The 13361-nt window shown below is 39.9% G+C and overlaps 1 protein-coding gene across 2 annotated transcripts in view; it reads right to left on the bottom strand.

Moving 5' to 3' along the window:
- The window catches only part of MYO5C (myosin VC), a 1024918-nt gene that overhangs the window by 539820 nt on the left and 471737 nt on the right, over positions 1–13361 (bottom strand). For both annotated transcript variants that reach the window (XM_085644174.1, XM_085644175.1), the window contains exon 14: positions 6582–6665. In XM_085644174.1, the coding sequence (XP_085500300.1) occupies positions 6582–6665 (84 nt within the window). The remainder of the gene's footprint in view (positions 1–6581; positions 6666–13361) is intronic.

Below are 13361 nucleotides of genomic sequence, written 5' to 3'. Positions count from 1 at the left end.
AATCCACAAACAGGCAGAGGAACACATAATGTTTAAACAAGAAAATACCTACTTTCTAAAAGTGGCATTTTCAAACACACAATTTAAAAAACATCTTTACTAAAAGATGTGTTATTACATTTGGAGTTCAGAGAGCCTAAACGTTATTTCTCTATCTTGTCCCAATGGGAAGTTATACTTGTAAGATGTTACAAAGTACCTCCCATTCTATCCAATGGGGCAGATAGCCTTTCAACAGTGAAAAATTAATCTGGCAATATTTCACTATTAGGACGTGTCACACACACCAGTACATGTCCTACCTTTCATATACAATGCACCCTACCCATGGGTGTACCTTGGGCCTACCATAGGGGTGCCTTACATGTAAGAAAAGGGAAGGTTAGGGCCTGGCAAGTGGGTGCACTTGCCAGGTCGACAAGGCAGTTTAAAATTGCGCACAGACACTGCAGTGGCAGGTCTGAGATACACTTACAGGGCTACTTGTGTGGGTGTCACAATCAGTGCTGCAGGCCCACTAGCGGCATTTGATTTACAGGCCCTGGCATACTTAGTGCACTTTACTAGGGGCTTACCAGTAAATCAGATATGCCAATGCAGGGAGAACTAATTGTAATCACTATTTACACAGAGAGCATATGCAATTTAGCACTGATTAGCAGTTGTAAAACTGCTCAGAGTCCTGAAGCCAACAACAACAGGTCAGGAAAAAAAGGAGGAAGAAGCAAAATGCTTAGAGATAACCCTGCAAAAAGAGCCAAGTCCAACACAACCCCCTTCCAGCCTAAAGCCAGGGTAGACCAATCCATACCTCGATTGGGCTTCCCTGCTTGGGTCGATAGAAAATGGGACCTGGACTACAGCAACAGGGGTCTATTCCCGTTTGAGGCCTCCATGAACCCAGTTGGATCCCTCTATCCACTCTATATCTCCGGAGGTCCTAGGCAGTTCTCGAGTGCATTGTCACCCTGCCACTATCAATCGGCGGAATTTCCCACCCTCGGACCGGTACTCCCGGCCCATTACAGCCCGGTTTGCCTCGACTGGATTACCCTTCACGGAATTGTTCCGCGGCTTGGCTTCGCTGTCCGGCACTACCAGTGTGCCTCCTTTCGAACCCCTGGTCCCTTACCCTTGGTCAGGAACTCCCGACCTGTAATCACACAGGTCAGCTATACCTGACCTCGCTCGTGTATGAGCCCGGTCTCATCGATCCGGCCTACTGGCCTTACCCCCGCGACCAGTTGCTGAGATCCCCATGGCAATTTCTTATGCTCAGGCTAGCAAATTATTCTTGTCCTGATGATGATCCTATTATTCTAGACAGGATCGAAACATCGTCGACCCATGTTAACAACTTGCACATTAAGCCAGTGTGTTAAAAAAGTGCAATTGTTGTTACTCTAAAAGCTTTTACATTGGATCTGTAACAAAGCTCATTACTTCTTGCCTGAAATGCCCCTTTGTATGTAATTGTTTTACATGTATTGTCTTTTCCCTTTTTTTCCCAAAGGATACAGGACTGTGTCCCACCATTAGTATGTCATTGTAATCGTTATTTCTTCATTCAAGAAATAAATAGGGTTGTCCGGCTGGACATCCCAAAATACAATATAGTTTCGATTCTGTACTATATTTATCCTAAGTGTATTCTCTCTCTTTCCAAGGACCACTGTTTCCTTTATAACATAATTACCCAAGGTCCTTGATTACCTTTTTGGGTCCCCTTTTGTTTTCAAATATGCAGGCCCACTAGCGGCATTTGATTTACAGGCCCTGGCATACTTAGTGCACTTCACTAGGGGCTTACCAGTAAATCAGATATGCCAATGCAGGGAGAACTAATTGTAATCACTATTTACACAGAGAGCATATGCAATTTAGCACTGATTAGCAGTTGTAAAACTGCTCAGAGTCCTGAAGCCAACAACAACAGGTCAGGAAAAAAAGGAGGAAGAAGCAAAATGCTTAGAGATAACCCTGCAAAAAGAGCCAAGTCCAACACAACCCCCTTCCAGCCTAAAGCCAGGGTAGACCAATCCATACCTCGATTGGGCTTCCCTGCTTGGGTCGATAGAAAATGGGACCTGGACTACAGCAACAGGGGTCTATTCCCGTTTGAGGCCTCCATGAACCCAGTTGGATCCCTCTATCCATACTCTCAGGGCCCACTAAGTTGACCCATGGGGAATTCTTCTCTTCACCACAAGTCTTTATACAAGCAAGCATTGTACACAAAGATGGTATTGGATCGTCTGAATATTTTTTGGAGGGGAGGCCTCTGAAATATTACCAGCACAATGAAATGTTGCTGAAAATGCTAACTTTCTGACTCGCTGAAAATATCTTCCTTTTAGGGGGAAATTGTACAGTCAGATGAGAGGAACTGTCATGGGCACCTGCGTCACCCCCAGCTAAGCAAATGTGTTTGTGGGCTGTTGGTAGAAGTAGTTGGCCTGGTCAAAGAGCAATGATATGTTGTTGGGCCATTTAGTTTTATGGGTTATATTTTAGATGACTTTTTCATCATATGAAAGGGAACAGAAACAGAAGCCAAAAAAGATATCCAACTTCTAAATGAGAAAGACTTAAAATTTGTTGACAGTTAAAGATAATAACATTTGTTACAGTCTTTTTAGGAAGCCGACTTCAGGCAACACGATTTAACATGGGTCAAAGAACCATCCACACAATGTGAAGTGGAGCCTTCCCTATGGAGAATTACTCCAGATAAAACAAAATTGCTCTAATAAGGCCAATTTTGAGGCTGAATAGAGAGCAATAATAATGTGTTTTCAACAATGAGGGCATCCTCAATAGGTTTCAAGAGATGTGTTGAGGCGAGTAAAAGATCATACACAAGAAGAGTTACTGCAAGTCCAGGCACAGGAAGGAGCAGTAGATGAAGTCAGGTTCATTGTGACCTTTTCAACAGATGTGCCCTTAATCAGTAGTATATTGTGAAAAAGTTGGGACATACCTCTAGCTGATAATGTAATAGGGCAGACTTTAAATCCCTTCCCCCAAATCACACTCTGGATGTCAACATCTTTGAAAGAACATTTAATGAGCAGTCACTATGTAGTAACAGATCATGAGGCAAGCTTTTTATACATGTCTGATTTGTAAAGCATGTAAAATCAGTAAGAAAATTACAGAATATAAGACCTCAAAAGGTGGCAAACCACTGAAAAAATAACAGATTTATTAATGGCAACTCAGATTATGTGATTTACTGTCTGGAATGCTCATGCAGGAAAACCTATGTGGGACATTGTTGGAGCATATGCGAGTAATAACAAAGAACGACCCAACTTATCAGGTGGCCCGAAATTTTCAGCGTGTACATTGAGGTGATCAAAATTTATTAAGCATTTTCTGCTTGTACAGGGTCCTACCAAATCCCTGGGGAGGAAATCGACCGATGGTACTCAGACATCAGAATCACAAATTTGATCACAGAATGGAGAACTAAGATCCCCAATGGATCGAACATAGAGGAGGAGTTAGCAACCCAACTAGGTAAAGACCTGAGCACACATTAAACAGTGAGGTACATTATAGATTCTCAAAGGAGATATTGACCAAACAGTGCTGACACTACAGTAAAATATGCTCATTAGTTTAAGTATTGTGATAATATATTAGATTAGATTGCTTTGGGTATAAAATGGTAACAATGATTAATATATTATTGATTACGTAGGACATGTCTATATTTACAATTTGAGATTGTCATTAGAAAATGATATGGATTGATTGAACATCATGTTCATTCAGAAAAACTATATACGTGAATCACACTATATGACTGGGTAAGCAAATTTGACAAATAATTTTTGTAGATTATGTATTAAAATATAGTAAAATTGGCTAGTCCAAAATGGCTACTGAGCAATGTGTACAAGAATTTTCAGTTGCTACTGTGTGGTTTGAGGTGGCGGGCCCTGGCGAGATGCCCTGACGGTGATGAAGCAGTGACGGGAGTGCGGATCGTGGGACAGGAGCAGAGTGAGTGGAGAAGAAGAGGAGCTGTCCTTTGGTACAGCCGAACTGGCCCGGCTACATCATTTAGGCCATTTGGGCCTGGGGAAATGCCGTGGATGCTATGCAGCCCTCTGGCCAGTCACTCTTCCCTTGAAACCTTGCAGCCTGTGTTTGCCTGCCAAAAAATATGTACTTGAGAGGGCTGGACTGCTTGTGCCACCATGGCAATCCCTGGGCTGGACTGAAGGCGGACTGGATGACTTGCCTAGCGTTATACGAGTTGGTCATCCAGACGGGGGGAGCAGACCACTTGAGACAGGTCCACGGTGTGCTGGGACTTACGCATAGCACTTGAGTTTCCCATTGACCATGTGGCTGACTGTTGGGGACAGAACTGCATGCCCTAGAATTCCATGCTGCCAGGAGGCAGGCCACAATAACAGCTCCTATGGGGCACATTTAACCAGGAAAGCCTCCCTCTGCACCGTCCTTGGCACTTGGCTGATAGATGGGGGCAGGACTGCATGCTCCAGATAGTATGTGCTGCAATCACAGCGCTGAGGGGGCATTTAAGCAAGGACGGGCAAGCCCGTCTGCCGCCATCCGAGCTCGAATGAGGCTGGTTCCACCAAATCTAGGCCTGTTGGAAGGTGTCCCTCCAGACCTCCACTCTTTTTACAGCCCCATATTTTGGAGGCTGCAAAGGGTAACTGGATGAAGACACCTAGCAACAAAGTCCCTCGGCCCATGATACAGACACCCAGTCCCGGCAAAGGCCATGGAGATGCAGTACAGCTACTGGGGTCTGGAGGAGCACCAAACCTGGGCAGGGGTTCCAAACATTTCCCAAAGACAGTCACCATTAAACTTCCCAAAGTACTGCCTGGCAGTACTTTTGGTGTCCCCAGACTTTTGCATGGTCAATCTGAGTTTGTTGAACAACTCACCAACAACACACACACACACTCAAAACGTAAAACTGAAACCTTAAAAACACTCTGTAATGTAAAATTGGTGGCTAAAACTTAAGTTGGTATCCTTGACTTCATCTTGAAAGCAGCACAAGTACAGCAAACAGAAAATAGTATGAATGATGGGTGGCCCCAATTGAAGCACGGACAAAAGAAACCATGCTTTAGGAGATTAAAAGACAAAATGATATAGAGTATAGCATTTTGCATCGTTTTTAGAATTAAAAAAGGAATTTAGATAACTTTCTACCTTCTCATTAAAATTAATATTTGGATTTTTCTATATTTGTTTGCGAATTAAATATTTCACAATGTGAGCACTTGTTTGATTACTATTGTTTCTATATTTTTGTGTTTTATTGTGTTTCAAATCGTAATATACTTGTTTTGTGGTATGTTTGTGTGTTGTTTCGATGTTCAAATCATATAAATTGCCGTGGTGGAGATTCCCCGTTTCTAGTAATGACCAGTGTGGGTCCTCAGATTTCAGTAATGATTCAGTGTGAGTCCAAACAGGTCAAAAGGTTAAGAACCGTTTATCTAGTTGGTGTCCTTCACCATGGAATACGGGCACTGAATTGCACAATGACTTGCAAACTCAACACAGACAATGGGGCAGACGGAAACAGAAAGACAGCTGGAAAGTAGCCCAAATGTTGATTCTTTAAATATCTTTAAATATTTTATTTAGCGCTTCTCAAACCTGTTGGTGTGTCAGCGCACTTTACATATGTGACCAGAGTCTCCTTTACAGTCATTATGTAATAGAGAAAGGTTGGGTACATGGGGAAATGAGAGACATTAGTGAGTCTAACAGCAAATATGTTGCTTGATGATAGAGTCGTATAGATTAGGGCAGGAAAGAGAGCAGAAACAGAGATGGTGTGTGACAAATGGAAGAGCTCAAACTATAAAAGTGTAAGATGTATGGGTTGGGAGTAGAGTGAGTGTGAATACAGACCATGATTCTGGTGTTCTACAACAAGTGCCATGCGAAGTAATGCCATTGAATATTTTAAGACAGTAGTTAAAAGTCATTTTTGCAATCCAACAACATAATGAAGAATTGTGCTTGAGGACGGATGACCCGTCATCTTTGTTAGAACTGCCAGGGACATGTGTTGAGGGGACACTCTGAAGTTCAACATCTCCTCTACTTCGCAAATAGGAACTGGGGGTTACATTATTAATGATATACTATGTCATCATATAATGATATTAATTATATACTGTCATGTCATCAGTTATCTCACTGATAAGATTTCACGATTTATGTACAAGGCCACAAACACTGAATCGGCAAGCGAGCGATAGGGTTCTACAACTACCTACACTGACATTTTTTAGACTGAAGTTTTGCTTTGAAATTTTAATGGCAATTTATCTAAAGATGTTTCAACAACTGGATTACATTACTTTAGTAATATACAAGCACACCAATGAACGTGGAAGTGTAAATAAATGGTTTGTACAAAACAAGTATACGTTTACTTGTGAAAATATGCAATTAATTAAATTTAAGTAGTACAAACAAAGATACCTGTGTAGTCTTCACATAAGGTCTACATTGTATTAGAGGCTTCTTACAAAAAGATTTTAATCCGAAAATGTAAATGTACAAACCTTACTGTTTTTAAGGATGTCAATCAAAACTTCATAGAGCATATCTCTGTTCTTCTCCAAAAATCCATCACATTTATATTCCACCTGTGCAAAGAAATGAAATGTACTGTAAGCCCTTTGACTCCACACTGGAATCCATTTGACTAAAATGTTTGATCCAAATACACTGATTATTAATGATCCTTTTCATGTTACATTTATTTACCACACCATAGATTAAATGTCCTTCTGTATATCTATGACACAAAGAGCACTTTTAAAAATACTGTGTATAACACACCAAGGATCTCTTTTTTGATGTAGACATGTGCACACTTGGAATAGGGCAAAAAGGAAAGGCATCAATTTTTCTTTACATTTTAAAGAAATGTCCTAGGCTTTCTAACATTCATCCTCTCAATGTGCCCCAACCAGATAACTCAGGTTTTCTTACTCCAAACCAAATGCAACTTGCATCAAACACAAAGGCAGGTCCTTTTGTGGGATAGGGCCTACAACACAGGAATATACTCAACCTACCTCTGTGGAACAAGCCACACTACCAGTTATTTAACTGTGCCTAAGGATTTACAATATAACTAGTTCTTTCCACTGCCTCAGGAACTCTCATTTGTTGCAGGGGGTTCCCTCTATGTACAATTACTTACCCATAGCCTGTCGGTGTGGGGCTTGCCTTGTATTAGGTTTAATTACCTCTTATTGAACTTGTGTATGTATTCAACACGTCTTATCTAGATCTTCCCTTCTATTGGCACCATTTCACACTTTCTTCAGACTTTTTAGGTGGGGGTTATCTCTATCTGTAAATGACTGTGACTGCCGTGGGAGGCATGGACTTGCTACAGACCCCTGGGTTTACAGATGAAGAGTATTCCACCCTGGTAGGTAGGTCAATTTGATTTGATAATCAAGCCAGTAGTCGACCTGTAAACAATGATGATGTACATAAACTACTATTAATAAAAAAGATCAAAAGAAATTAGATGCATGGACATTTCATGCTAGAATATCTCCGAGCTGGGGTCATACCCCAGGGACTCCGGGTCCGTAATATACCTGGATTATTTGTACAAATAGAACATCTTGTAGAACTTTGGTCTATGCTAGCAAATCGCTGGTTGGGGGATTTTATTATGTTAATTGTAGAGACAGCAAAATGATTAGTTATAACCTTATTAAATGAACTTAGAGAGTTAGAAGAGAAAATCAAAAAGTCTAATGTGTTAGAAGAAGCGAAGAAAAAACTGGAGGAAGTTGAGAAGGAACTGTCAACCTATTCGGAGCATTGACTGAAAAACAAAACTGTTAAGTTGAAAATGGATGTGAGATTTTTAACTAAACAAAAAACATATCCTTTTTTGCAATTATAATAATTACCAGGATGATAATGGCATGGAACAACATAAATAAAATAGAAAGGTCACTACCTTCTCAGAGACGTCCAATTCAGATAAAGAGGGCTGTTCTTACCAATATGACAAGAATGAACATATATGGAGCAGATCAACCCACATGCCAGCATTTTTAAACCAGATGAGGGGCCAGAAGGTGCCCCTGGAGACCCAGATATCCACCCCGATACAGGAGTCAGTTCAAACAAAACAACAACCAGTATTTGGTCACCAGGAATGGCAAATACTGGAGACCTTAACTCAAATTCCTATCTTTAATCTTTCTGGAAAAAGAATGGGACCTGTTGTCAATTTTCAAGCTATCAAAAGGTTTATCATTTGTTTCAAATACTAAACCTAATGCGTTCTAACTTTTTAAGAACATGATGGCGTTTTTAAAACAATTTCAACTCAAGACATATTTTATAAATTATAAGAACCTGGCTAACATCAACACCACTGATAATACTTCTGGGCTACATCCTCCATGTACCTTCACTCCCACACTTGACCAAGTAGGCCCAGAGAAATTAAAAGCTGCTACACAATATATACATTGTACCTCACATAATTGAATTAAAACTAGAGGAAATGCAAGCTCTAACAGAATTGAGTACGAACAAACAAGTCACAATTAAAAATTGTGACAAAGGTGGAGGGATAGTTATCTTGGATAACAATCAATATATTATAAAAATTACAATTTCTAGATAACGGAGCTCATTTTTCCTCAGTTCAAATAGATCCCACTTCCAGAGTGCAAGGAAAATCCAACGGCTTACTAGTAAAGCTTTGACCAATGGTGATTAAGTGAAAAGGAATAGGACTACCTCAATGTGGCCCATCCTAAAATGGCAAGTGTATATGGGATCCCTAAGATCCATAGAAATTAATCTCATCCCCCATATCGCTACAGAACCACTATCTAAATATATAGATGCCATCATATGGCCAAATGTACTTCAAACAAAATCATACATTTAAGATACTAGGGACATCATTAGGAAAGTAGAGGGTCTTCCTTTCAACAGAAATCAACACATTCTAGACACCTTTGACATTGAATCACCCTATAGCAATATTCCCCAACTACATGCTATTGAAGCTGTCAGTTTGGTTCATGAGACTCCATGATATGCAAGGTATAAGATATGAAGTGGCACCTTTTTATGAATCTATAACCCATTGGGTAAGATTCATTGATGACATTTTTTTTTACATGGACTGGTACTATGGACATCTTGGATGAGTTTTTAAGTTGGCTGAATCTATGTGACGCTAGCATGAACTTCATGGTACATACAAGTTATGGATATTTTTGGGATATTCTAATACAACACGAAAATTAGCTGTTGGAGGTGGATTTATATATTACTCCACTTCGACAGCTTTCATCCCAGAAACCAAAAGCAAAGCTTTCCCATTGGACAGTTCCTGAGGTTACATAGGAACTGTACAAATTTAGCAGATTATGACATGAGAGTGAATGACATGAAATAAAAGTTTATCTCGAGAAGATATCCAAGACTATTGGTGCGAAAAGCGTTTAAGAGAGGAAGGTTTTATGTTAGGGATCATCTTCTTCATAATACTCAAAGACCGAAAAAATATAAACTGGTTTGTGTCACCCGACACTTGGCCCTTAATGAGAAGATCCGACACATCATTTGTGTCAATTGGCACATTTTGAATGAAGGGACTAACACAATGAAAAACTTCCAAGGCCTATATTCACTCACAGGAGAAGTAGAAACATAAAAGACATGGTTGTACACTCGCGTCTACCAAGTGAACCCACAGAATTTCAATCTTCCATCATGGGAGGAATTCTGGTTATAGAAAATGTTTATTCTAAAACATGCATAGCGTGTAATATGTGAATGGAGACACCCAGTCTTACTTTGAGTAAACACAGTTCACCTAAAAGCCTTTACCAATTGCAAAACTAAAAATGTAGTGTATCTACTCCTATGTCCTTGTGGGTTCGGTTACGTTGGAAAAACAGTTCGCCCCATTGCGACTCCTCTCACAGAACATCGCTCAGCCATCCATACTAATAAAACAACAGCCCCTCTTGTGAAACACTGTCTTCATGAACAACATAAACAAGAAGAAATTCACTGGGTCATCCTTGAAACAAATCATGAACAAAGAAGGATGTGACCCCACAGTGATACACACGAGAAGGGAAGTATATTGGATCTTTATTTTAGATACACATAGAACAAGGGTTGAATAATGAAATCTTATGGGAGAATGCAATCAGATATAATACAGGTTAGATTTCATGTTTTCTGGACATTATCTTCATATCCTTTATAGTTCATAACACTTTAAACTATATTTTGGATGTGAGAAGATTTATGGTTTCATGCAAAAAAAATTAAGATTTGATGTCTCAGAATCTATTTAGTGTCCAGGATCCTGCATATCTCATCTGTATGTGAGGTAAGATATGCTTTGAGGGATATTCTCCAGGTTTAGAGTAGAACTCCCTACAATATTTATTGCAATTATTATTAGTTATCCCAATACTATTTGTTTTCTTCGACCAGTTCCAACATGGTCGAATAAATTGAGCTCAATGGTGTATGGTCTTGCTCTATACATGTAGCTTGTAGAGTCGTTTTTTATTTTTATGGTTGAATGTAACTCCAATCTTTAGAGTCGACTTTTTTTAAACATGTCCAAGATGGCTGCACTGATGTAGCTTCATGGTGCATGGTGATATTCCAACGATATAGTGCATGGAGTCCATTTTTGATTTTTAGTTGTTGAAAGGCTTTTCAGTCAGGGGCAGGAGCCATATAAAGAGGATGTGTCCGATGGGGTATTTTTTAGATCAATGTAATCCGGTGGACCCGGGCATTCTAAGACATTTAAAAACCTTTAGCGACTGTCACGGTAAGGACATTCATCACATGGGGTTTCGGAACATGCGGGGAAATTAGTAAAATTGGCCCATATTTCTGATTTGTTTCACGGTTACTATTTTCTCTCCACCTAGTGCCTGGGAATTTATGAGGATGTAATTATACCCTTACACGTCCGTACAATTAATGTGACACAATATGGTACAGATGAACTGTCACCTTTCTGTTGCAAACTGAGCATGTTTGACACGAGATGAGAACACATCAAATCTATATATCTCAAGGTATGCGTGTAGTATTTCTCTGTTGCCAATCGTCGGGTTTAATTCAGAGTTTCATGCTTCTTACATTTTACACAAGATATCTATATATTTATTCCCTAGGATAAATAGTTTGTACATTACTGCCAGACGGGTTGCATCGATTATCCGGTATCATATATCATGTGAGTGAGATCCCAGGTGGTGTTGGCTCACAAATGGGTGGAAAAGCATGTTGGTTGTATATATTTTCTTTGGTTATTATTTTTTTGTTATGCACAATTTTCTATTCTCTTCACAAATTCTCTTCATTGGGCATTGTCCAGGCACCAATTAGATAGCCTGCCTGTACTGCCGGTATTAATTCATGGTAACAGATGACACATTTGAATGATGTATACTAAATGAAGTGAGAGGCTGGCTTGGCTCTGTCTTTCAATTCTTTTCTTGGGTAGAATCTAGGTTTGTGGTGATTGGCTATATGCGTTGGATCATGTATCATGTTAGAAGTACAGGGCTCTCATATTATCTGACATTTTATATACTCAACCTACCTCTGTGGAACAAAGCCATACTACCAGTTCTTTAATACTTTCTTGAAATCAGACTGGTTTGAAAGGGCATTTGAAGGACCACAAATGATGAATGACTTGGCACTCGAAACAACCCAAATGACCTCTGCATACATCACACCCTATCTACACCAGTTCATTACTCCAACTACATCAACTGCCTCCACCAATGATACTAATTCTTCACCTCCGCTTACCTTACTTAACTGTACTAATTTGTATGATTACAGGTATACTTAATGGTTTAGGTTCACAACAATTATTACAGAAGCTGGGCAAAAGTATTCTACTTTGTACTAATCTTCATGCAAGAAACCTCAAGTTCCTCAGAGCGGACTGCTACCTGTGGTAGACTCTCATTTAACTACAAGTGTTGCAGTCCTGAGTGGAACCAGTAATGTGCGGAGAATTGGTCTGTTGTGTTCTGCTGGAGGGTTTGCCTTCCTGAAGTATGCACACAAACTGCAACAGAGTACACACTGGAAAGAAATTCCAGCCCAGTCATGGACAATGAGAACCTGCAGAGATGTGGCACATACCAAACAGCTTTTAGCCAATAGAATTTGAACACTGGGAATGTGTTTTGAAGATTTCTTGTGGTCCCAGAAAGGTAAAACTCCCTTTACTGTTTTCGAAATTTTGACCCACAGACCAGCATTTTTAATTAGGATGTGCCTTAACCTTGCAGGAGATAAATCTGCTTCAAGGGATAGTCAACAATATCAGTTTATCACATCCATCATGTGCTTTGTGCAAAACAGCTTCTTCAGGGCGCAACTCGCAATAATATGGACACCATTTCTGTTTAAATTAATTTACCACTCACATGCAGCAATAACAAACTGCAAAGTATTAGATCTGAGAAAAACGACAGTATGCAAGCAAATATATTAGTGTCTGGTTTCATAAGACGGATGTGTGAAAGTGGCATGGGCTATGTAAGAGGAGTTGCGATAGAGTGTGATATGTGGATTAGTCATACGGTGTGTGCTTGGTCTGCATCAAACCTGATTGATCAGTGACTGCAAGTGTTGGTTAAGTTATTACTACTGACCAGATAGGAGATGCCGGTGGGTGTCGGCATCAAAAGTATAAGAATGAAGATCAACACTAAAAACAGACAGGTGCATCTTTTAGGGGGAGGTTCTGGTCAGGAGACTTTTTGTCTAGGATGGAGAGGCCCAGTGTAACTAGTTGCTTTGCTTGAAATATGCCAAAATAATAGGTTGTTGGCAAGTCCTGAGAATACCAAAATATATATCCAACTGACCAAAAGATATGAATAACAACTTATGGTTCTGGACCAGTCCTGTCTACTAGTCATACATTTGTAGGGAACCAATTCCACACCCACTACAATTAACAAAAACTCTTCTAGGATGAGCTGATTTATACCAAAGGGCACAGAGAAGAGATAAGTTGCATTCCCAAGAATAAAGCAGAGAGATTCATCACAAATGTCCAGAAGAGCTGTCTCTGAGCAATGGCAGGAGCTGAACCCAAAGTGAAGCGAGGATAGCATTTTCTCAATGTCTAGAAAGGTCTGTAGCTGCTGGACTGTAATGTTTTCACTTTGTTTGGAAATAGGTCAGAAGTAGGATAGGAGAGAGTTAACTACACTATTTTTGCTGGCCTGATATATAGGATGGTAGGTTTAGGAGTAATAAAAGAAAGCTCAGTCATT

This window comes from Triturus cristatus, chromosome 3_1 (assembly GCF_964204655.1).
Source record: "Triturus cristatus chromosome 3_1, aTriCri1.1, whole genome shotgun sequence".
Classification (NCBI taxonomy): Eukaryota; Metazoa; Chordata; class Amphibia; order Caudata; family Salamandridae; genus Triturus; species Triturus cristatus.
The sequence above is the reverse complement of the archived record's forward strand: the minus strand, read 5'-3'. Positions and strand labels throughout refer to the sequence as shown.